This window comes from Trichomycterus rosablanca, chromosome 6 (genome assembly GCF_030014385.1).
Source record: "Trichomycterus rosablanca isolate fTriRos1 chromosome 6, fTriRos1.hap1, whole genome shotgun sequence".
Lineage (NCBI taxonomy): Eukaryota > Metazoa > Chordata > Actinopteri > Siluriformes > Trichomycteridae > Trichomycterus > Trichomycterus rosablanca.
In genome coordinates this window covers 14164523-14191751 of record NC_085993.1, presented here as the reverse complement: position 1 = coordinate 14191751, position 27229 = coordinate 14164523, and the positions used below count along the sequence as shown (strand labels likewise).

General features: G+C 35.9%; 1 protein-coding gene across 1 annotated transcript in view; it reads right to left on the bottom strand.

Annotated features, from left to right (window-relative positions):
• Positions 1-5053: 5053 nt before the first annotated feature.
• Positions 5054-27229, bottom strand: part of LOC134316295 (zinc finger E-box-binding homeobox 2-like) — a 29739-nt gene continuing 7563 nt past the window's right edge. The window contains exons 2-9 of the mRNA XM_062996632.1: positions 13083-13323; positions 12534-12535; positions 10934-11126; positions 10474-10693; positions 9117-9225; positions 6995-8379; positions 6358-6541; positions 5054-5636 (exon numbers count right to left, since the gene is read on the bottom strand). Coding sequence (XP_062852702.1) covers positions 5071-5636; positions 6358-6541; positions 6995-8379; positions 9117-9225; positions 10474-10693; positions 10934-11126; positions 12534-12535; positions 13083-13323 — 2900 coding nt within the window. The 3' untranslated portion in view covers positions 5054-5070. The remainder of the gene's footprint in view (positions 5637-6357; positions 6542-6994; positions 8380-9116; positions 9226-10473; positions 10694-10933; positions 11127-12533; positions 12536-13082; positions 13324-27229) is intronic.

Genomic DNA, 27229 nt, shown 5'->3' with positions numbered 1-27229 from the left:
GCTGGTCCCTGCTCCTGATTGGGGAGGACGAGGCTGCTCCACGCCCCCTCCGACATGTGCAAAGCAATCGAACATCTTATCACGTACACTTGACGAGTGCAGTGCAGTACAGCGCTGTGTACGGCGAGGCACACCCTCTACCGCACTCCTTTCCCATCTCCGTGCAGGCTCAACCAACCAGCCAGCAGAGGTCGTAATCGCACTAGTCTGAGAGAGAGTCCCCATCCGGCTTAATTCCGCCCCTATCTGAATGACAGGCCAATCGTTGTTCATGTGGCTGCTCAGCGATACGATGTATTCGAGATCTCGGCTCTGGTGAACAGCGTGTGTTTTTACCACTGCACCACCTGAGCGGCATGCTTGAGGGTTTTAATCAAGGTCTCTGCAAGTCCAGCACCAGCAGGAAACAATGAATGGATGTCGGAAATACATCCTTCTAAAGAAGACACCACTCCATTACAGTGCAACTTTTTCCTACTGCTGGATTAGTTGCCTGGCTATTGATTGAATGTTGATGGTTTGTTCTTGTATTGTGACCCTGATCAGGACAAAGTGGCTTGTAATTTTTACTATAAAAGAGAGTACTGGGTTGAATGATATTTAAAAGTTTATAGCACATTGTGAAGAAAACCAGAGCATTGCTTTACTCTAACAGAGCCCAAGGCTCTCTGGCTTTTGGTAGGAAGCAGATTTTGGGTTGGAGGTTTAAAGTATTCTCAGTGGTGCTATCACCCAGCCTGGCATCTACATTCATGATTTTCTCCAGCTGTTGTTAGGGTTTTACGGTCAGTTTTGTAGTGTTAGTTATACACCGATCAGCCATAACATTAAAACCGCCTCCTTTCTAAACTCACTGTTCATGTTATCAGCTCCACTTACCACATAGGAGCACTTTGTAGTTCTACAATTACTGACTGTAGTCCATCTGTTTCTTTACATACTTTTTTAGCCCTGTTTCATGCTGTTCTTCATTGGTCAGGACCCCCACAGGACCACCACAGAGCAGGTATTATTTAGGTGGTGGATCATTCTCAGCACTGCAGTGACAATGACATGGTGGTGGTGTGTTAGTGTGTGTTGTGCTGGTATAAGTGGATCAGACACAGCAGCGCTGCTGGAGTTTTTAAATACCGTGTCCACTCACTGTCCACTATTGGACACTCCTACCTAGTTGGTTCACCTTGTAGATGTAAAGTCAGAGACGATTGCTCATCTATTGCTGCGGTTTGAGTTGGTCATCTTCTAGACCTTTATCAGTGGTCACAAGACGCTGTCCACAAGGAGCTGTTGGCTGGACGTTGTTGGTTGGTGGACTATTCTCAGTCCAGCAGTGACAGTGAGGTGTTTAAAAACTACATCAGCACAGCTGTGTCCTATCCACTCATACCTGCACAACACACACCACCACGTCAGTGTCACTGCAGTGCTGATAATGATCCAACACCCAAATAATACCTACTCTGTAGGTTCTGGGAGAGTCCTGACCATTGAAGAACAGCATGAAAGGGGGCTAACAAAGCATGCAGAGAAACAGATGGACTACAGTCAGTAATTGTAGAACTACAAAGTGCTTCTATATGGTAAGTGGAGCTAATAAAATGGACAGTGAGTGTAGAAACAAGGAGGTGGTTTTAATGTTATGGCTGATCGGTGTATATTTTTTTCTGGTGCACTGCCCCACACAGGAAACATAGAATGCTGTCCTAATGAGAAACTGATCTGCCAATCTGTGAGAACAGACAGATATCCAGAAACAGACAAAATATGAGTGTAATAAAATATACTGTATATTTTCTCCTTACAGTCACTGTGGTGACATGCTTTCAAATTTTACAAGAGGAGGTTGAATTGATCAATTATTGTACCGCCTCTGCGAATAATTACGAGGGATCTTCAAAAGGTTTCCGCACTTTTATATTTTGGTTGGAAACGGCGAGAGTAATAATTGGTCGTGTCTGAGAGACTTAGAGAGAGTCTGGATTTAGCGCCATCTGATTTCCACCTTTTTGGACGCTCAAAGAAGCTTTAAGGGGAAGAAGATATTGATGTGCCGATTATGTGAAAGCATCGATGTATCAGTGGCTACATGCTCAACCAAAATAATTTTTGCTGATGACATTAAAAAGGTACAAAGTTGGGAAAAATGCATCAGAAGGTGACTATGTACATTTACATTTACATTTTCAGCATTTAGCAGACGCTTTTATCCAAAGCGACTTACACAGTGAGCGGAACACAATGAGCAATTGAGGGTTAAGGGCCTTGCTCAGGGACCCAACAGTGGCAACTTGGTGGTGGCGGGGCTTGAACCGGCAACCTTCTGTTTACTAGTCCAGTACCTTAACCACTGAGCTATCACTGTAGAAAAGTGATGTCATTTGTTTTTGAAATTTTTAATAAATAGAGTAAAAAAAGTGTGGAAACTTTTTGAAGAACCCTCATATATTTTTAAATTATAAACACAACCTATAATATCCTGAAGTGAAATGTTCCACACTGCAGCTCTGAACATTCCTGATACATTTTATGGTGGAAATTGATCATGGAATCTGATGCTGACCCACTGCATAGAGCATGTGCATTCCCTTACTTGTGCTAATTACAAGTTATGCATTGGAAAACTACTCTGTATTTCTTTATAAGTCTTTTGTTTGATTAATACGGTCCAGTCCATAATTACTGGCACCCCTGGTACAGATGAGTAAAAAAGTTATTAAAAATAAACCTTTTGGTAAACTAACTTAATCTCACATTGAAAAATGAGAAAACCCAACCTTTAATTAAGGTAAATTTATTCAGATTTTTTTTTTTTTTTAAAGATTTAAAAAAATCCTAATCAAGAACAATAATTTATAATAATAATAATAATAATAATTATTATTATTATTATTATTATTTTAAACAAAACCACACGCTTTAATTATTGGCACACCAAGAAATCTTTAGATTTTTTCCCATTTATATTACTGTTTAAATTGTTTAAGTTTAAGTAAGTTTAAGTTAAGTGTCAAGAAACTTTCAAGCAATAATCTACAACTTCACCTAAGGTACAAATATAAGGTGACACAGAGGTCAAATTCTCTTAGTCAATCATCAACAGGGGAAAGACAAGAGAATACTCTATTCAAAGAAAGAAAACGTGTGTTGCATAGCAACTCACTAAAATGATGAGACAGTGTCTTTCCAAACTTTGTCTAATCTATTAAAAATTGCTACAGGTGGAGTTCTGGACACATCTTAAGCATAATTTAAGCAAAACAGCTGCGTAATTTGGAGTGCCACAGCCAAGGGCTAAATACTGTATTTTTTTTTTTTTTTACTCAATTTAAAAGCAATTGCATCTATTAAAAATTTAATTCACAGCCAATGATGTGCATAGAAAGTCAAGGGGTCTGAATACTTTCTGAATCCACTGTATACACAGTATATATTTATTTTACTTATCAGGACACTCCACATTTTCTATATATGCTTGCCCGGTATATAATCATATAATAAAGCCAGGACAGCCACAACAGGGATGAATCAGCCTCCCCTTCTCTATCAGTCTGAGTAGCTCGGCAGTTTCGGGACGGCCCGAAGTTGACTCATAATGTAAATTGGGACCCTCTTTACTCATTGGGGACGCTGATGAGAGATGCGCTGTTGCTATTTCCGTAAATTGTAGCTAGTAAATGTCATAACTAAACTCACTGGCCTTGCTAGAAATACTAGATACGCTATATTGACTGTTGTTTCTATGTATGAGTAAACAGGAAATGTAATATGTACGACTTTATTAGACAACAAGCAGGAGTACAAACAAACGGGTAAGCCAATAATATGGTACAAAAACTTTAATTATTCTGTATAAAAAAGCTACAATTATTCAGATTAGACAGCATATTTAAATAGCTTTAAGTGGTATACAATTAGTAACATTTTCCTATTAACAAATAAACACTGCCTTTCTGTAAACAGTTAGAAAAGGTGACAAAACTGGAACCAAACCTGATTGAAAGCACAATTTTGGCTGTGCTATTGACTGAACACTTTCATAGTTGAGCACCAAGGTTTTGCACAGTGTGCTATGCATCATTCTCTTAACCAAACATTATCTAATATTAGATAGCAAATACTTGACCTATTGTTTTAAATGTTTTTATGAAGTTTACCTTTGAAATTAATAAATGTGCCATACTGTATAGATATCCATTCATCTTTTTTGCTCGTTTTATATAAAATAATTGTAAAATTAAACTTTATAGAAAATTACAATCTGGGTGCTTATATATCAAATCACTTGTGTTCACAAATCTGTGTGTAAATTGTGTTTCAATGCAAAGTATAGAGTTTACTTTGACAACCATTTGCTTATAATTTTGCTGATATTTACATATTGTTTTTTTTCTGGGTGTCACATTGCTCCTGGGCCTTGGGCTTAATTATCACCTTCAACCTTATCATGTTTATACTTGTATTTCTCATCCATCAAATGTAATTCTCATACAACCATGTATGATTTGTCAAAACCATGAGAGAATATACACACAATTTAAGAGATATAAAGTTTAATCTAGGTATAAGGTTTGACTTTGCATTAACACATACATACACAATCTACACACAGATCTGATTTAAAAAAAATAAAGGTTTTCAGTATCAGCAGTTCTTTGGGTTTTCTGATGTGTGGTTGCGATTATGTAAAAAAAACCTGCTACTAATTTAAACAAAATGTGGATTTCTATGTCATCAAATGTGTCATAGACTGGGTCTGTAATTTAGAATAACCTTTAGGCCCGTACCTATTTGATGGCTTGGATCGACAGTGCTACGGGGACAGTCAACAAATCTACAGTCCGGCTTGGTTCACTTAGCACTTGTGCGTGTATGTGACTACTGATTGTGATTGCAGGCATGCTTGTTTTTGTTCACAGCATCATCGTGGTCTGTTTTGTAATATATATAGGCAGTACTCTGAGCACTTATGAAACAAGGCATTTAATTTTACATCACTGTACAGTACTTTTATTGCATTTGTGTTCACATCTTTGACTTAAAGCTTAAAAGTTCATTTTAATGTCCAGCATTTTATACTGTCTCAAGTTGTATGTTAAGTCTGTTTCTCTGTTCCTCACCATTGTGCTCTGTTTTAATCTCATGTTTATAATTATTTCCTTCAGCTTCCTCTTTCCTCTTTTCTTCTCTTGTTTTTTTCAGGCCGCACATCTTCTCCTCTACTTCCATTCTTTTCTCCCCTCTTTCCGCATGGTTACTCAGTGAACTCTCCTCTTCTTCATCTTCCACTTTAAAACCTATTGGAGCCCCATCCTGGCTGGAATCACTGAGAAAGGTGGCTGTTTCCTCAAGTGTAAATGCAGCATCTCCTGATTCAGAATTAAGTTCCCTATGTGAGCTCGTGTAGAAAGCCATATCCATGACATGCTCTTCTCCTGGACCGTCTGGGTCGTGTTCTCGACCACAGAAGGCGTAGCGATGGTTCATGTGCTGTGAGTAAGAGCCCGAGTGGGAGAAACGCTTGCCGCATTTATCGCACTGATAGGGTTTTTCTCCAGAGTGGAGGCGGCTGTGCTCAATCAGGTGGTGCTTGTGTTTAAATGCTTTTTTACAGATCTGGCACTCGTGAGGCCGCTTTCCTGAGGAAAAACAGAAAGAGAAAACTGTCAGTGTTTAGTTGTTGATATTACAAAATGAAACATGCATTTTCAGTACTTTTTAATCTCACTTTATTAGTCATTATACTGTCTACTAAAACTGGTTTTGCTGGGCAGCAAATTCATTAATGCTTATTTACAATAGACTTTATTGTTGTAATACCACCTATAAATATGTATTAAGTCTGCCAGAGGAAACATGGCATGGAAATGTAGTATTTAAAGCCACACAATATTTACTAATTTATTATTTTCTTTCTATTTAGGGGTTACCACAGTGAATCTGGTCTGTATACAGTTTTTATGTCAAATTCCTTCCTGATTCATCCCTCCTATTTTTATCTGGGCCCGGGACCGGTCAGTAGCAATGCTGAGATTCAAACCCTGGATCCATGGCTCTCAGAGGCAGTAGGATTGCATACTTTACTGCTAGTACACCTCAAAGCCACACAATATATCGTTTGTTTATTATTAGCATAGTATTGACCTTTGCAACACTGTTATTCCTGATGGCTGTTATGCATTAATAAATTGTGAACATCCTGACTAATATCAGACCCTCCAATATTGGCTATGTAGAGGCTTTTACTAATAATGACATATAAAAATGTAACAAATGTTAGAAATTGGCTTATTTTACTAAATTAAAATATTTTATATTTATAAATGAGCTTAAATTAAGATTTAATTCTGTTGTGTGTACCTGTGTGTTCATATTTGTGGCGCAGTAGAGAGCTGCTCTTCTGAAAGCTTTTGTCGCAGATGTCACAGGCATACAGTCCTTCCTCAGTCTTTCTTAGTCTTTTTCTCCCCGGGCCGTTGTCCTCATCTATTCCTTCATCTATTAGAGAGATGCAGTCCAGACTTCTACGATTTCTTGCATCACCCTATGAAAAAGTTTTGATTAGTCTTTATGAAAATGATCTGTGCCAGCCGTGCATATGGAGTGATCTGACAAATTGTTATAAACGTCGTGTAGTGCAGAATATATGTATATTTTAGCTTTGATCTGAGCCAAGTTGAGTGTAGAGTTATGCATGTTTACAAGTCTGCATTCTCTTAGCCCTTTATGTGTGTGGAGGCTGGAATTCCCCTCTGAGTAAGGTGTTTGTTGAGAGCACAAATAGGAAGCAAGAAATGATTCAAAAACAACCTACAGATGCTTATGTGACAGTGGATGAGGTGTTATGATTTAATGGACATGGCTAAAGATAGTTACAGGGTCAGTGAGCAAAAACAGAAGAAAAATTTATACTTAGGGCATGGAAAAGAGTTAGAAACACAAGAATAGCCAAATAATGCCTAGATGTTTTAGTTACTGATTAAATGTGTCTCCTTACCATGACAGTTCTCTCCTGAAGTCTTTTCAGCATGGCCTCTGATTCTGCCTCCATCATGTATGTCATAGGAGAAAGAAACCCAGGGCTGGGTGCCGGGGGTGTTAAAGGAAGTGATGTGAGACCGTTATGTCCCATCCCAGCAAGAGCACTTGGAATAATTGGATTGAAAAAAGGGTAGTTGTTAAAAACAGCACTTCCAAATAAAGATGTATAGGCTCTGCCGACTTGGTGCCGAGACGGTGGTGTTAATCTTCTGTCCACATGCTCCACATCTTTGCGATTCCTACTCGGCAAGTTGCCATTACATGATTGTTCTTTGTTCTCTTTGGCCAGGTCTGAGCCAAAACGTGTTTTGGGAATGGAAAGGTCCAGGGGTTCACTTTGAGAACCCTCCAATCTAGCCGAAGGTCTTTGTTGGCTGAGCTGACTTGGTGATGTAAATGACAGCTCATGGCAGGGTGAGGAGCTGAAGCCTGGATGTCTGCGTTCCTGCATTGGGGGTGAGGTTGGACTCATGAGGCTGGAGTTTGCAGGACTGCCTGTCTGTTTGTTTAACCAGCTGGCATGTAAAGATTCATGGTGAAGGTGCATGGGCGACTGCAGTGGCACAAGAAGCTGCTGTGGGACTGAATGCCAGGACGGCTGCTGAGGGGATAAAAGATCTCTGGGCAATCCGTTAGGTGTGGTAGGTGTTTTTTGTGTATCATGAGGAATCTGTGAGACTTGGGAGAAGTTAAGTGGTGATCCTTCTTTGTTGCTCTGCAGCTGTGCAACATCCTGTTCCTCTCTGCACTTGCACAGGTATCTCTCATGCTGCTTTAGAACCACTTCATTTGGAAACAGCTGAAAGCACCACTGACATGAGACGGCTGCGACGGACATATCACTTTTCACTTCTCTTTTGGTATCATCATTTTCATCCATCTCAGTCCCGTTTTCTCGCTTCTCCTCTTTCCCTACGTCCTTTTGCAGCATTTCCTGCAGGAGTTGTTCAAACTTGCTACCGGACTGCAGAAAGGGCAAAAGTGAAGTCCCTTGAAATACACCCATTCTCATGATGGCAGCAGGATCCCATACTCTCCCTATATCTGAAGCACACAGGGCAGAAGTAAAAGATTCTTGTCTTCGATTGGCTGGCTGCTCTGGTGAGCAATAACTCAGTGGGGTAAAGGGAGAGCTTTTTCCTTTGCTAATGCTTCTGCTTCCGACCACAGGGGGTGACGTTGGGGAGGGGAAGTGGTAAGAAGTTTGAGAGTGACCATTAAAGTAGGATCCATTCCCTGATCCACCACCACTAAGGCACTTTTTGCTGCTGAGGTGTGAGCTGTAGGATCCTGAGTGGCTGAAACGTTTCTTACAGTTGGAGCACTCATAAGGCTTTTCACCTACAATGACAAAAACAGCATTATTTATTACAGATTTACTTTATGTGCGGTGTTAGGTTTAATACTAAAGTTTAAGTTACGTTAAAAGTTAGGATTTACAAGCAAATTGTTAAATCATATAGTTAAAATGCAGCAGTTGCATAACTAGATAATACACACTGGAACCTATAAAGGCAACTGATTTAAACCAGCACAGTAAAGTGCACAGGAAGTCAACCAAAAAGATTATAAAGTGGAAAAAGAAACAAAGCAGATGCTGCCTATTTGTGCTAAGGTTTTTTATTTATTTAAATGAATAAGTACCATACAGTACCATAATGCATAAATGTCTAAACCAAACAGTCTTCATTCTATGTGCGATTTGTTAAATTTCACATTCTGTGTATTGGGGCTTTCATACCAAATATATAAATGGTTATAACCAAGTAAATTACTCTAGCAGTAAAAGTAAATTAATAGCCCTGGTAATTATGTAGGTTTTACATTTACATTTCCGGCATTTAGCTGACACTATCCAAAGCAACTTTCTGTACTGTGACACTATATTATCAAAGCAATTGAGGGTTAAGGGCCTTGCTCAAAGGCCAAACAGTGGCAACCTGGCAGTGATGGGACTTGAACCAGCAACTTTTCGATTACTAGGCCAGTACCGTAACCGCTAGGCTACAACTGCTCTAGATTTTAATGTCAAATGGCCCATTATGCATAGACTTAATAAACTAGAACATTTGTCTTACCACTGTGTATACGCAGATGCTCCTTAAGATGATGCTTGTATTTAAAGGCTTTTCCACACTGCGCACATTTAAACTTCCTGTTCTCCAGATTTGGGTCAGACACTTGATTCTGGAACACGAGGAACAGGAGGTCAAGTTATGTTTTACTGTCTGTTGTAACAGGTTCTTTTAATTAGTGTTTTGAAATTTAAACAATCCATATAGTAATCCATATAGTCAAATGTATTTGGACACATGGCAATAAGCTTGTTGGACATGCCATTTTAAAAAACAAATGGTATTAAAAAAGCAATCTCTATGCGATCTTTTCAGCTATAACAACACTCACTTTTCTGAGAAGGCTTCTTACAAGAATTTGAAGTATGTCTGTGGGAATGTGTGTCCATTCAGTCAAAAAGTGTGTTTTTACTGTTTTTCTATGTTTAAATGTTTTTGTCATTTTGTATGCTTTGGTGTTTATGTTTGTTGTGTGCTGCAGAACCGGAACCTGCTGTAAACCAGTTTTTAACTGAGCCAGGCCAGTTTAAATGTGGTATATTTTGATGTTGCTTTAAATTTTCCTGTATAAATAAAAAAGAAAGAAAGAAAGAAAGAAAGAAAGAAAGAAAGAAAGAAAGAAAGAAAGAAAGAAAGAAAGAAAGAAAGAAAGAAAGAAAGAAAGAAAGAAAGAAAGAAAGAAAGAAAGAAAGAAAGAAAGAAAGAAAAGAGCATTTATATGGCTGGGCACTCATGTTGATCAGGAAAGCCTCAATTGATATCAATTGAGGTCAGTGTCTGTGCAGGACTCTATGGTTTCTTTAAACCAAACTTCTTTGTGCATAGAGGCCCCTTCTCTAAAAATGCTGCTGTAAAGTTGCAAGCATATAATTTCCTTTATATAATCGATTAACAATTGTTGCTGCTAGAACACATTAATTTAATTATTAGAGGGAATGTCCTAATACTTTTATCCATATAGTGTATTTGGCACAACACTAAATGAGCACACCAGACAGAGGTGCTTTCACAAAATGAGTGATGTAGTAAACAGATCACATTTGCCAACAAAGTGTTTACAGAAAGGCTGTAGACCACGAATAAAAGTTAATTGACTTAGGTTTTATATCACAAAGCTTAAAATACATTCCTTTTCTGCATTTCATCCCAACATGTATTAAACATTATCAGCACTTGCGATGTTGCCACAGCTAAATTTAAATGTCAGAATAATCTTGATCAGAATTGCAGCACAGAAATATGTCTTGTGGTATAGACGTGTGGGCTGCACTTTTTCCTGCCATGAGTTAAAACTGAGCCTCAGATTGCATGTTAAACAGCAGGGTCATAATAAAGCCATGTCTTATAATATCTCTCTTACCTTCTCCTTCACCTGGGCGTGCAGTGCCATGTGCCGCTCCATCTGTGCCCTGTAGGAAGTGCTATAACCACAGAGTGGACACACACTGTGCCCTCCCTCCCTCTCCTGGCACACCTTTATGTGTTCTCTAAGGTAGGTGGAATGCTGATATGACTGCTGGCAAAACGGACACATGTGCATTGCATTCTGTGTGGCATCAGGGCTCCCAGGCTCTACATCTGTTAACCAGAAGAAGAGAGTTGGATACTGAATGTGAATACCAATGTTTTTTATTGAAACATTAAAAAAACAAAAAAACACCAGAAACTTTTAAATAAAAATAATAAAAATAAAATAATAAAATAATACAAATTGTATTTAAAATAACATCATTTAAAATAAATGAAATGACCAAACAGAATAATTATATAAAAATGACCAACACATAATTTAGTGCTTTATACAGATCAAAGGTCAAAATGTTATACCTTTCCTCTCGGGTGATTCCCGGGCACCTGGTGACAGGGTAGATGATGCATCATCCTGCATGCTACCTGTGTGGTAGGAAGGAACAGAGCCATTGAATTTTGGATGAGAGTGTTGGGACACTTTCCTCAGTTGCATGAGGAAGTCATATCGAGGCCAGTCCTCCACCACACATTCGTCTTTCTGTGCTGAGAAAGCAGAGCAAGGATGTGCTGATTAGTTCACTGTCTGATTTTCTCTCTAATGCAATAATTGCTTTAGGATGTTGTGCCCACAATCCTTACATGGACTCTGTGTCACTTTTTTTTACACCACATTTCTTATTAATTACACTTTTTAACTGAGGATATTGATTTGCAGTTTTTCAAGTAAAAATCTGTGTCAACTTTTACTTAATAGTTCACAGTCTCTGTATGATTCCCATCTTAGATTTGCACTGCAGGGAGGCTAAAACATGTGTTGCAGGCACCAAATGTTCAGATTTTAATTGAGGTTTGTATTTTGTATCCAAAAATGTATGTAAAATACATCCAAATAAATATCAAAAGATTGAATCCAGTCTGCTTTTTTAAGTTTAAAATTCTACAGTGTGTAAAAATGACATTAAGTAAAACTGAGCTGGATTCTGCTCTGAAAGATAATGCTGCCAGTCATTTTTAAGATGATGACTAATCAGATTAAAATTGTAAACGTGTAATGTATAAATGCAGTGCATCACTGTAAATGCAGTGCATCAATGTGTAATGTGTAAATACAATGCATCACTTTGTGGCTTAAAGTTTTTTGCTGTGTCTTTTTTGCATAGCAGCCATTAAGCCGTATAGTAATGTCAAGCTGGATTGACTGTGGAGAGTCTCACTGATGTTCCAGCAGCTTGTAAATAATGGCAGATCTGTAGTCAGTATGAACAAATGTCCTTCTGGCCAATTACATAATTATCATTTCTTCTAAATCTTGGCAGAAGATCACTATTCTAGCAATCAAACAGGCACAGAATGTAAATCATGGCTGGTGATATTATGAAGCCGTCTAAACCACCAAATTAATATTTCTGTTTTACAAATATTTTGATCCAACATACAATAAACGTATAAAACAACTTAAATTCATTGACAAACTCAAACATTTTGGACAAACACTGTGTTCCAGTTATTCAGTCACACATTAACAGCAATTTAAATAATTAAAAAACATGATATATAAATGTATGTAAACTTTTGACTTTAACTGTAGTTTAACTGAAATACAAGCTTACACGTATAGGATTGAGATGGAAAGCCACCAAATCAAACACCACATAAAAAGAACTCCCATTGTTAAAGAAAAAGGGGAAAAAAGTATTGTACGGCGAATTTAAAAGGCTTTGTAATTGGGATGATGGAATCTGAAATGAAGAAAATGTTTCTCAGACTCTCCCATGAGATCAATAACTTTCAGAATGCCAAAAAACTTCAAATTATAATACAGAAAGAAAGAAAGGACAGATGCCAACCCAGTGCTGTGACTTTGTGGAGGATTTTTCAAATGTTTGCAGATGTTGGCAACATATTTCCAACTTTCTGTAATGTGGCCAGAAAAAAAACAGAGTACCTCACTGCTTTAAACCTTTCTTCATCAGAGAGAAAACGAGTTTAGTGAATGCTGTTTTAGGCATGCTGTGTAAGCCTTTAAATGCCTATAAAAACAAAAGGAAAGCCCTCCATTTGTTTGTCTTTAAAATGGGAAGGTCACCGAATTAGATGTAAAAGCCCTTTGTCATGGGTAATCAGTCAACATTTTATAAAGACCTTTCATACTGTGCGACTTTAGTGTTATCTGATGTTAGCAAAAGGTTTCAATTTCCGTCCACAGTTTGGTTATTTATCATTTTTAATATCTCAGAGGCATTGGAAATTGCTGAACACAGCAAATGGTTTGGAGTCTACAGAGATTATAATCATGTTTAATTAATCATAGCATAGTAGGTAGTCATTTGGGTATAATGAAAGGTTACTAATGTTTTTAGATCGACGTCCTATTTGTAATTTTTAACTGTCTTTGATCTAACTTCCTAATTACAGAACACTGTCTGGTAACTTTGTAGCTGATGGGTAAAAGAAGGTTTACAGGTTTACTCTAAACTCATCCGGTCATTTAGTCATTGCTACTTACTGGATGTGCTGTTCTCACTCTCTCTGTGTGTACTTGGGAGGGCAGAGTTCTCAGCTTCATCCCAGTGCTCCAGTGAGGGGCTCAGACTGTGAGCATGGGTAGAACGTACAGGGCTGCCAGCCTCTGTGCCCTCGCTGGGTGTCAGACTCATCTTGTCTTGTCCGTTTTTTTCATCCTGCGTATCCGTTCCCCAAACGCACCCCTCATCTTCTCCCTCTGAGCCCAGAGAACACTCTGTGTAAATGACGATAGAGAGACAGAGAGATATTTGGATTAATTTACAGAAATGATAAAATGTGGATTGTATAGCATATATGTGTAATTAACCAGTGCAGACTAACATACTGTATTTAAATGAACTGAGCATGTTGTGGTTTGTTCAGTGATTAATAAACGTGTAAAATAATCTGACATGAAAAACACTGTGCTGTACAATAAAGTACATATCATCTTGTCATATTGTACATGTCATATTTGGTTTCTACTTCATAAAATATCTTAATTAAGCATCTTAAAAAAAAACTTTATTATACATGTATTATTGTTATTATTATTTCAGAATAAAATTATAATAACCTTTATTACACCTTAATTATTATTAAACCTTTATTATTAAATAGCCAGTAAGTGAAGTCAGTAATTTATAACAAATTTTAACTAAACTAATTTACTTTATCATTTGGGTGACTGTGTACAAAAATATGGCATGTAGGATGACACACTTTAATGTCTTCAGTGATAAAATATTAATCAGATAAAATTAAAATATGTAAAAGAAAAACCTTGGACAACAACTTTAAAAATGCATGTAAAAGTCTAGTGCTGCCAAAAATTGCTGATTAGGGCTGAAATATTTACACAAAACAGTCTCAAAAGTTTATACAAAAACAAAAAACATCCAGTGAGCGACAGTTTGCAGGTAAAAATGTCTAAATTTGCTATCTATCTATAAAAGTATTGTTACTATCCATCTACAGTAGGAGCATTGCAATCTGTCTATAGGCGTATTGTTGCTGTCAGTCTATAAGAGCAGTGTTGCTAATCTATCTATAAGAGTATTGTTACTTTCTATCTACAGAAGTGTTGTTGCTATCTATCTATCTATCTATCTATCTATCTATCTATCTATCTATCTATCTATCTATCTATCTATCTATCTATCTATCTATCTATTAAAGTAGTGTTTGGTTTACTCTATAGGAGTATTGTTGCTGTCTGTCTAAAGGTGTTGATGTCTGTCTATAGGAGTATTGTTGCTGTCTGTCTATTGGAGTATTATTGCTAAATATGTAATTTTTATATGCATTTTATTACTTGCACAATAATGCTTTGGGTTACAAGGCACAATTAATCTCAGACTGGTTCCACGAACATGACAATGGGTCCAACTTACTTTAATTGCCTTAAAATAAGATTCTATTAAACAGATATTCTGCTGGTTCCTTAGACTAAAAACATACATGCATTTACACACAAACACAGGCTTACAAAAATGATTTACAAAATATATATCTATAATTGTATTTGATTATATAAAACATGTCGTATATAAAAAAAGACAGCAGAGCTCTGACATTTCTTCTCCTCTACTAGAAAAATTAAAGTCGTATTACTATGTGAGTAAAGAATTGTAATTTCCTAGATAATCGTGTCATATTGTAGAATAATTTTAACACATCAAAATAAAATACACGCCATTATTTACACACCCTCCATTTTAAACAAATTCATTTGTTACAGCATCTTAATCAGAATGCTGATTTATTTACTAGCAGTAAAATTCTTTTGGACTAATTTATTTAAACATCTGTAGGAAATGAAAGCTAAAGCTAAAGCATTTAATGAAAGCTAAACACATGAAAGTTTTTGTGGGAGAGACATACTGTATCAGCTGGTACTGACAGTGATTTTCTAAAAATGAGCAGCATGTTTACGAAAAGCATCTCTTTTATGTGATTGGTATAGAAATGACTTTTGTGTGTCAATTCAAGTAATAACGAAAAAGCAAATTAGGATACCTTATTATTATTGGAGGAATATTAGTAAATATTACCAGAGCACCAAATGTAATGCAATTACAAAGGCGTCTGAATTTTACTTATGCGTCACAAAATAAGTAGTAATCATTTTGCTTGCACACGATTCTAACACACGCACCTTCTCCCCTTAGGTGGGGCTAATATTTATTAATCTATTATTCTCAAACTAAATAAATGCTTGAAATGTAATGTAATTACATGTAATTTATCTGACAACTGGAATCTTTGGTGAGCACAGAATAATATTGTTAATTTAAGTGTGTGTGTGTGTCCACATTAGAGTTCTAATAGGTTCAGTGTGAACCTGCTGGCATGAGACAGGAAGTGACAGTTTCAGTTCGACTGTGATGGAAAAACAATGCAGTGCTGACAGTGTGTGTTTACGTGTTTGTGTTTTTTTGTGTGTGTGTGTGTGTGCATGAAATCTCACTGTTGCATTCCAATGTGTAATGTACTTTTCTAATAGTGTTCAGGACAAACCAAATAATTGCTTCTGCCAACAGTTGGGGTGCAAAATACACATGCATGAACCCACATATACAATGTGCAATATGACCTTTACTGTTATGACTGTACAGAGCAGCAGCATGATGTCCGCTCTCACCCAGATAAACCTGAGGTTTGGACCAGACCCCAAGCACATTATGACCTTTATTGTTATGACTGTGCAGAATAGTAGAACATTAATATCACTCAGGTCAACCAGAAAAAAACTTGTATGAGAGATCATTTAAATAGACACATCTGTACCTCAGCATAATCCCAGTTTATAATTCTGTTTTTACTACCACTACTACCACTAATAATAATAGTAATAATAATAGGAATAAAAATAATAATGACTACTGATAGTGTAATCACTGACTACTGATAGTGTTTTTTGGTTTTTAGGCTAAAGAAGGCTAAATGCTTTATGCTTTAATCAAGGATTTCAATCTATAAAGCAATCTTGATTTTTCTATTAATAGAAGAAAAAGTTTCTTGATCTGGTGGTCCTCTATCCACATCTTGACTGACCTGGCTGTTTAGGAACATTGTCAGAGCAGAAGAAAGCAAATTTTCTTTCAGGATAACCTTGTACGCCTTGTTTCATGTGTCATTTACAAAAACCAATCTGCTCGCTAAAGCACCCAGAGATCATCACTGATCCTCCACCAAATTCCATTTGCAATGCAAAGTCTAATGTTCTTCTTTTTTATTCATGGCAGAAGTGTTTTTGATAGTTTATGGATTGCCGCTAATCAACTAAACAAATGTTCGCTTTGTTTTTATCCCCAACCAGGACAAAGAGACCATTGGTCCATGAAATTTGTACCTAAGACATGAGTTGTGGTATTCCTGCCATAAAAGTCTGGGATGTGCTTTCTACATTCTTCTACGTTCTTCCAAGACTACTTGTGGCTGTTTAATGCGTGCAGTCAAGCTATATGGGCACAAATAAACCACCTGCTAATTTAATCATAATTTCAAAAAGAAAATAGGAGTCTGTGTTACAAAGTTAAAGAAGATTAGTGAACTTCTACACCATCAAATTAATAACTTAAGTTGATGCATGTATATTTTGTTCTGTTCTTATAAACCTTTAGTAAACTTGTGGATGACCTGCAGTGAGATTTTGTATGTAACACTGTGAGCTGTTCATACTTGACATGACTTAGCAGTTTTACATCAGTCACCACTTTTATTTAACCATTTCTTACCAGTTAGGCCAAGAAAAGGTTAGTTTTTGCATCATTAATAAATATGATTTGTTCTTAAAACAGTTTAAACAGACACATGCGGCTTGGGGAGGCTAATAACAGATATATAGACTGATCGGTAGTGACTTATTTTGTTTGTCTAATAATCAGCCAATTTACTTCTTGTATTACTAAGAACTACATAAAAAGGAACATGACCATTTATGGTGTTTTAATAGTACATAATATTTCATGTAGTACTGTATGCAGTTTGAGACCTCTACCTCTAAACTTGACTGATTAAATGACAAAAAGGATGAATAGCTGTAATATGGTTAATTCTGATACCAGTAAAGAATAAGAAGCGAGTGCCAAAAATGATATGGGGTTACATGTAATGTACCAAGAGAATTGTCTAATTCTAAGTAACTGGATATGCAAAGAAGTGATGCTGCTACTTGACTAGTGCAAAAATCAGATCATTGACTGACTTGTGTAGACTCTGCTGTCAGTATGTTTGCTGAATTATGATTTCTTGCTGTTGTTAGATTATTCTGTACTTATAAAAACACAACAATTGTTATCCTGACTCATCTCTGCATGTCTTTTTTTACACTTTGACATTAGATGTAATTTTCTTCTGAGCTCAGCACAGACGTGCATCTATAGGCACTAAATTACATACATATGTCTGTTATGTGCATGGGTGACTTATTTTACTTCAGTATTTTAATTATCTCTGTATATGCGTGTCTGTGTTATGGAGATTACATAGGACTCAAGAGTGAGTGTAAAGTAAGATGATTTATAAAAAACATACAGGCCCGAACCTATTATTTTTGTGCCTGTAACTGCAGGATATAACATCAGTTCTCTAATAACAGTCCTATACCCGTATAAGTCACCTGATTTATGCAAAAAATAATAATTATTATTGTCTTTTGTGTTCTTTTTAATATTTTGACAAATCAGTATTAGTCTTCTTCGGCAGAGTTTATGATAAAGAATTTAGAATGAACTAGTATATGCAGTTGTTAGATAAGAATTATTTAATTGTTTAACACTTACAACTATTTAAGAGTTGTTTCTATTGAGTAATTGTAATAAATAGAGTTTTCAAAAGTAATTACAAAATATATATTTGTATGTATGATATGCGTTTTAGATCTGCAACATATATTTCACATACTGATGTCATTCTTATTCACTTTTAAAATGCAATTTATTTTATACACATGATAAACTGATTCAACCTAACCTTGACTCACAATTTAAAAAAATTTGTGACGGTTTGATTTAAAATTCGATTTTACTTAAATGAATATTTTATCTGGGTATAAGACGATTACACCAATTGACATTTAAATTATTTTATTTTATTTGGACATAATGATAAATGTAATCACATAAACAAGTTAAAATGACTAGACTGACTGGCACTAATTTTATGTTCCATTTTATATACTGTTTTGGGCTCCCCAACTAGTCCTGCCTGACCATATGCAAGTGCATGCTTGAATCTGATACACAGCTAATTACACAGCTTACATGTTAAAACACAGTTAATGCTCCTGTTTTCCAGCTAACATTTATTTTTATGAAATGGAATCACAAGTGTTACACTATCCTCTTACAAGGAGAAGAACAAAAGTCAACATTTAAATTTAAATTTAATGTAATTGGTGTAAATTATGTTTTATGATTAGTATCTTAGATTGGGCTAGGACAGTAATCAGGTTTTTTGCTATTATTAGGCCATAGGCAGCTGCGTACTTTGCCTATGCTCGATCCATTTATGTATGTTCAACATGTTTTGGAGCAGTAACACAAGTGTCATAGTATACATGTAAGAAACAACATCATATTATTGTGCTAATTCAGCTGTATAGGTCATATGTAGGTGTTTAGGTGTTTCTCAACTTTCATTTTTGCACACAAAGTCATCCATAAGCAATCACCAATATGTAAAGCAAAGACTAACACATTTTGCTCAGAATGTGGTTTAAAACGTCTATAAAAACAACAAATGAATCAAAATGAATCAAAAACTTTTTACATTGTCTTGTAACTGAAAGGTAGTGTGAGATTAACCTACTATACTTCAGTATAACCCAATATACTTCAGTGCCATTTATCTCCCATCACACTGCCAGCACACAGAATCAGACAAGAGATCAAAATGTTTGGTTTTACCTTCTGTAGGTGAGAAGACGTTTGTTCATATCTGAACCCATTGTGAAAGTTTTTATTCCAGATCTTTCATTAAATTGCAGAACAAATTGAATAAGTAAAAGAGAAATATTCAGGCTTTTAAGACGTTAAACATTACAGTTGCTCTGTTATCTGACGCCGCTATTTTGACACTCTTACAATGAGTCACTCATACGCCACATCATAGCTACAACACCTCCTACAGCTCTCGATGGTATCACTCAGATGCACATGCACTCACTCTCAAATACACAGACATGCCTGTATACATTCAACATCTCACTTCGTCATTATTTAAACACCTGTTGTTAACACTGCAAAAAGTACAGTAAAACATACCAGAGATCAAAAAGTATACAATATACAACATAAAAGATGACCTGAATGGTTCAGAAATACCACAAGGTTTGTCATCCGCCTGTTTGTTGTGTGTTTAAGCCATGCCTGAGAGGACAGTCATGTGTGAAGATGATAAGTAGAACTAAACATGCCTTCTCAGCTCAAATCAAATTGCCACACTGACTACATGAACACTTTCGAAGTGTGTCATTCTGTGTGGGGGTGACATTGTGTACTGCATGTGTGACACTTTGCAGGCTTAAAAGTGGGTTAAGGTGAGTTTATGTGAGTTTGTGTGTCGCTTGTTTTCCTGATTAAAAAACATTCTACTTTAAGTTTTTCACTTCTGGCTGTGGCTGTTTTTTAATACTTCGTAGATGTTCTTGACCACACACTTTTACAGCAGTGATCTTGTAGTTAAGAATTTTGCTGTGGTTTTCTTGATTTTTCTAAGTGATTACAGTTAGAAGAGTTGTCGATTGTTTTTAACCGGTTAAAGTTAAATTATTGCCACAGTAAAAAGATTATAAGTAGGTTAATGGTAACAACCATGTAAAGGATGTTTACATACAGCCAAATTTGTGTTTATAAACCTTATTTACATTTAGGCATTTAGAAGACATTACAGTTAAGACCAAATACCATCTAAGCAATTGAGGGTTAAGGGTCCAGGGCCCAAGAGTGACTTATCCAGAGCGACTTACAGAAGTGCTTCAATAGTAGACATTACCTTACTCTAGTTTAAGTAGACAACATTCCAATAGAATAAATCAGTTGAAACACTGTTAGAACCCTGTTTTTTGTGCAAGAAATTAATAAGAATATTAGTAAGTACATGTAAACTTAGGTGCTTAGTAAAGAGGTGGGTTTTTAATCGTCTTTTGAAGATAGCGAGAGACTTAGATGTTCGGACAGACAATGGAAGTTTGTTCCACCACGGATTAAACTGGCAACCTTACAATACCTAGTCCAGTACCTTAACCACTGAGCTACCACCGGCCTAGTATATGTTAGTCATACATATACACACAGTTACTCACATATACACACATACTCATCCCACCTACGCATACTCATTTACCTTTCTGTACAATACCTTTTTGTATTGGTATGAACACCTTTTTTACATTTATTTGTATGGATATGTGTAGACACTACACTAAAACATAGTTAAAATACCACTAAATCTGAAATCAAAAATAATTTTGGTTAAAAAATAAATCATATGCATTTAGATTTTAATTCAAGAAACTTTTTAAAAATAGAATCTGTATGTATAAATACACAAATAAAACTAAAATACTACTACTATTAACAATGGCAACAACAACAGTAATACTATAATAATAATAAATATTTAAAAATAAATTAGTAGTAGTAGTAGTAGTAGAAGACTGACTAACATTAATATAATATAATCTTGTAAACATTTACTCAGTATTGATTTGTAAAGAATTTATCATTTATCTCAAGCTGCTATGAAGCAGAACATCAAATTTTGTCTTTCACAGTGTATATACAAATGTTACAACTATTAAATAAACAAGCTCACCATTGCAGGTAAACATGAGTGAATTTTTTTTGTTTTTTTTGTTAATATATCGACTATTATAAAGAAGAAGCTTGTATCATTCATCTCTAGGCTTTTTTGATAAGTAAATATCTCAAACTGACATTTAAACTGACTGTAATAGAACTATAAAACACTTGTTGCTTTTTATTAATATAGGGGGATTTTTCGTGTGTATGTTTTGTAAGCCGTTTCTCTGAGATTGTGCTTTGTAAATAAAGCCCATTTGTAAAACCTACATTTTATGGTCGCCTACCTACCGTGAACAATCTGCTGCGTGTTCTAGAAGAATTTGTGCTTGTGTTATTTCTACTGGTAAAAGACAAATGGTAGTTTTACTTTTTAGCCGGTGGCTGGCTTATCACAGTGACAAAGAAGCCGTTAAATACATTGCAACACATTCAGACATTCCCCCCAACAACCCAACTGAAGTAAGCTGAATTTTAGATCAATCAAAACTCCCATGCCCTCTTTCCCAGAACTACTTGGAAACTCCGTTGTAAATGGAAAAAAGTGATGTAACCAGTTTGACTCAATCAAGCATACAAGGAGATAATGATTTACAAATCTCAACAATATTCACGAGAGATTCTGGCGACTCCAAACTGAAAAGTCAGGTTTCTTAAGTAAAACTGAATAATAGAATTAAAGGTCTGATCATAACATGGCCTTCCTGTGCCGGTCGCAAGAGGTTAAACAAATGTACCTGGATTTAGAAGAAAGTGTTAAGTACCATGCACTGGTGCACAACAGGGTTCGCCCCTTAGCGACAACACAGATTATTTAAACAACAAAGTACAGGAAAGAGAAAAGACTTCCGAGAAAGTCAGAAAAGGGAAAGAAAGTGTTTTAAATGGAGAGCGCAGTGTGTTTGAGATGGTGATTGTGATGGTGTGAGTATGAGGGGGTGAGACCCTTGACTCAGATCATTCTATAGCAAAGTCAAGCAGCAAAGGAGAAAGATGCGTGGGGAAAGTCCCATATTTGTACTCCAATAGCATAGTGGCACAGCCTTTAACTTACCCCCCCACACACACTATCACTTTTATTACATTCAAAAGCTTCTCCAATGAAGATAAATCAATGTAACTGTAACAGTTTTCACTCCAATAAAAGTGGTTTCTTTTGAGATTATAATCCTATAATTACAATCTGGTTAAAAAGCCAATTGAGTTGGTGTTCCTTTGCTCCATTACAGTTCCAAAAACTTGTAGAATCTATGCCAAGATGCACTGAAGCTGTTCTGAGAATTAAACTGGTTTTTCCTCGTATTTCAGTTGTATAAAGGATAACAGAAAAAAGTGTACAATACTGAGAAAATGACACAATTAGTACAAGCACTTCAAGATATATACACTTAATTTACAGATGAAAGATCTGTTTGTGTGTGTGTGTGTGTGTATGTGTGTGTGTGTGCATGTGCATTTGTATGATTCTTTGTGAGTGATTACGCACAGACGTCTTGCTGACATACTGCAAAGGATGATGTCAGTACCCACTGCATCCTATTAACCCTGTTCACATCAAAGCTAGCTTTAAATACAGGTAATCTCAGTGGTGTGTGTGTGTGTGTGTGTGTGTGTGTTTCTTTATGTATGCATTTTAAAAACTATGAAGTTTATTTAACTGGTAAGTTTTAAACTGCAAATCTCATGTGAGCTGTAAAGCATGGTGGTGGAAGCATCATGGTAGAAGTTTTTTTCTCATGGCCTGGTTCTTGCAATTGTTGTGGAAATAAACATTTAAATATGGTGTTAGGATTTTTTTTAGGATAATGTAATGGTTAGTGGTTAGTCACTTGATGCTTAATAGAAGTTAAACTGTATTTGAGCATAAGGAAACAAAGAAATATGTAAGAATTATTTTAAGGTATATAAATTGGATTAAGCATAAAGTAGCACTTTTTATGCACCTCTATTAATTATCAGGTAAGTAAATGACATTTGCTCATGTGTTTTGGCTACAACATGATACAGAATGCTCATTGTATCTGTATAAGTGCATGTTTTTATGTATGCAGTTTGGAAACAGCACACTCAGCAAACTAACTCTTTTCCTTACTCTCCTGTTAAAGAGTTCACTTTCTTTCCTTTTGATGCCTTCTTTTACTCTCACTCGTACCACAATATAAATACCATCCTTTCCTTTTCTCCCAAATTTGTATTCCCCTCCCAACATAAGAAAACGCTTGCAACCTCTTCTAAGCTATCTGATGTGGTTCGTTATTTTGTGCATTTGCACAAACCACACAATTGTGGTTCCGTATTATTAAAACATTTTCAAAGCTCAGGGAACATGCACTAAAAGGTTTGAAGTTTTAATAAGAAGTGCAAAATAACACATCTCTTTAAGCTTAACCGCTATAAAATGTGGATGTTTGTTAGTCCTTTGGTATAGATAGCAGTAGGACTGTTTCTGTTATGGGTTCAAGTAGCATTTTTTGCCTTAAATTACCAGTGCAAATTGGTTCCTTACCTGGGTCTAATTTGTTAGATAAGGAGTGGTAAGAATTTTGTGAATGATTAAATGATAATTTAGTTCATACTACATAAATGGAAGCTACTTTTGAGGTTTCTGGTGCTTGGTGGTTCGATATAAATTGGTGTTAATCAGCACCACCTTGTGACGTGAATCGGAAATGCATGAGCAAATTAGTTACACAGGCTTCTGCAATACAAGATTGGAGTTATGCTATGATCATTTCCTTCTTAAGAATGTGTTAAGTATGTTTTAGTACCAGTCAGAAAAACAAAAAATTTTAATAGGACAGTTATTAAAAGTCTTGCAGAACACAAAAATAGCAAGAAATGAAATTAAAGAAAATAGCAACAAACCAATACTCTATTATACTACTATTATAATCCATAAGTCCAATTATTCACTGCCGTTTGTAATAATTTAATATGTTATATTTTGAATGAATGTAAACACATATTTTAAATACATTTCTTTTTTTGTGCAGTGCTAGAAATCTAATTGTTCTGACCCAAAAGTGCGCAGCCTCTTTAGGGAACAGCATTTAAAATTTAGCTACAGATAAAAAAATGTAAGAATGTGGAAGGTAATTCCAACAAATGCCTTAGATTAACATTTAAAAACATAAATGAGTACTGAAAAGTACCTTAGAAGTACCTTAGTAAATTTACCTCTACAAGTAATTACATAGTAATAATGTAACTATTAACTATTAAAAAGTACACAAATTGATGTTTTTTTGTAAAAAAAAATTGATGAAAGATTATAGCTGCTCTTCTAACCAAAAATGCCATGTAGGAGCTTCTTTCTTGCATGACAGTCTTATAGCCCATGGTAAGATAAAGCTTGCTTTACTGTGGACAATGTCACTTGTGTACCAGCAGTATCTAATTTAAGACAGACCTGTTTTGGTGCTACTTGAATTACATCTAACCATCCAAACAAATTTCAATTTGACAGAAGGTTTTGGTTTAAACTGTAAAAAACTGCAAATGCTGCAAAACAACCCTCATTAGGGATGAAACGTGTGTGTGTGTGTGTGGTGAATGATCACTATAAAAAGAGTGTTAGAAAAGTTTCATGATCAGTGAAAATAAAAAAAAAAATAAAATAAACTGACAAAGTTGGAAAATGGGAAGTTTAAAAAGTCAAAAAGGAAATTAAACAGGATTTGTGTTTGTGAGCTTGTGTGTCTTCGAGCAAAAGGAAGAGAACAAGAGAAAGAAAGCTGGAGTATGGCTGGGATTTAAGTTCTGTAAGTTGAAGCAGAAGGCTGGCGGACTGTAGTGTGTTTGAAGTGTGTGTATGTGTGTGTGTGTGTGTGTGTATGTGTGTGTGATGTGGTTTTGGGGAGAAAGGAGCATTGTGTGGCGTCAGTGGGACTCTGAAACAGGGGGTTATGGCGACAGTATGGGTTTTGAGGGACCCCCTCCCTTGTTTTTCCTCTTGCAAACTACTTCTGCTTCATCTCTTTGTCTGTTTCTATTATTTTTCTGTGTGTGTGTGTGTGTGTGTGTGTGTGTGTGTGTGTGTGTGTGTGCGTGAGAGAGAGAGAGCGAGAGAGAGAGTAATGTATATATCCTGCTGTAGTACATTTGATGCATTATGGTCAGTTTCACACCTTTACTTACTGTATTAACTGCTAAAATATTTTACAAACAGATATAGTCAAAAAGTCCAGTACTGCTTATTCAGTTTCTCTCAACTCAAACTCAAACTCAAAAGAAGCTTTATTGGCATGACAAATAAGGACATTCGTATTGCCAAAGCAAGTTACAGGGAAATATAAAAAATAAAAATGAGAAAAAACAAAAATATACAGAACAGTTACATGTGCAAAAAATATTATAAAATAGAATAAAATATGAATAAAAACAGTGCAAAAATAATAACAATAAAAATTATAATATTTACATTAATGAGGTAGAAAAACGATCAGTTTGTGTGTGCGTGTGTGTGTGTGTATGTGTGTATGAGACATGGTCACCCACTGTCCCTCACCTGGTGGCAGGTGTGTGTATAGAGTGCTGCTAGTGTGCAGCTCTCTCTGTGCTCCCCCAGTAGGTGGGGCAGTTTGTCGGGGTCTGGGAGGGAGGTAAAGTTGGGGAGCGGATGTGGTGGTACTTGGTACACCGGGTGAGGAAGTGCAGCTCCGTCTCTACTGTACTGAGAGTGCAGTGCTGACACAACCTCTCCTCCCGGGGCAGCCAGGACCGGGTGTGTCGCCCCGTCTCCACGGCCAGGTCGTTCTCTCTCTCACTCTTTCTTTCTGCATTTTTCTCTATACTACAAACGTCTATAAATGTTACCTGAAAAAAAATCCACATCTGCTATTTTTAATATTTATATAAAGTTGTTTAATAGCAAAACTTGGACCAAATGACATCACAATTATTAAAACTATTTGCGAAAAAAGAACAGCGAAAACTGGACCAGTGGCATCATTGTGTTTGTATCACATGAAGAACTCGCTGAAACTAGGAGGATTATGATTTATTAGTAAAAAAGGCAGTTTGGAAAATACAGTTCCTATACGAGTGTAGTTCCTATCCTGCTTTTCATCAGCCTTTTGCTTATTGATGATTTTGAATAAAAGCAATGCATTTATATTATACATGTGTATTACAGCTGTATTTTGCCTTATCACATTTTTCTACAACCTGTCCTGATGAAGGTCGTACCATAATCAAAGTATAAGCATTCTTTATGAGAGATAAGAGAACTGCCAAATGTTCTACAAAGTAATGCTAGAAATCCATGAGTTTATGAAACTTTGTTGTAAAGATGTACAGTATTTGTATTACTACAGTGTACAACCCAAAAGCAATCTTCACTACAATTTCCCGCTATCACATCACACTTAACCCCAGAATACATGCAAGCTTAGAGGTGCTAAATGACAGAAACAGTGCATTAAAATGTTTTAGCCCCTGATCTTTTTTTACTTTATTGTGTTAATTCAATGTGTGTTTAGTATCAATATTTGACACCAAATTTATTTATTTATTTATTTATTTATTTATTTATTTATTTATTTATTTATTTATTTATTTATTTATTTATTTATTTATTTATTTTTAAACCTACTTCACTTGACTTAAAGCAAGTATGAAACTAAGTCTTCAGAACCCATGTTCTAAAAATTCTACCAGCTGCACCACCCATTGCCCATATTAAACTTGTAATTTTTTTATTTTTACTAACAGCTCAATACTGGTCATGGTGGGTTCAGTGCCATTCAGAAACACTGGGCACTGGGCAAGAAGACACTTCAAGGTGTCAATCTATAGCAGAGAAACCTGCTGTATATAATTTGATACACACATATTTAACCCAATTTTACAACAAAATAAATTTTGAAATATCAAGAACTAATAAGTTGCATAAATCCAGTAAATATTCATAATGCAGGATCAGTAAAGATGTGAGTGTTTTCTTAACCCTATATTTGACAAAATTGGTAAAAACATCCATGCAAAACAGCAGGTGGGTTACTGATTGATGATAACCATTTTGGATGACTCCTCTGGTGCATGCAGTACATGAATAATCCACCAGTGGGCAGAAGACATGTATATAATTATATACATCAGGTTTTTCAGGAAAACAATACACCTACTGATGATGTAGAGGTCTCTAAAACTCATGTATCAAATATGATATGCTTGGCATTATAGGGTTAATTACTTAATCACCTCCAGAGACAATATTTGCAACAGCTAGTCCATTGGTTACATGTTACATGAGTACCTAGAGAAAATTTCTTATAGACAGTTACCATGAAACCCAGGTCCCCAGAACCCATGTTGACGTGAATCTACAGTATT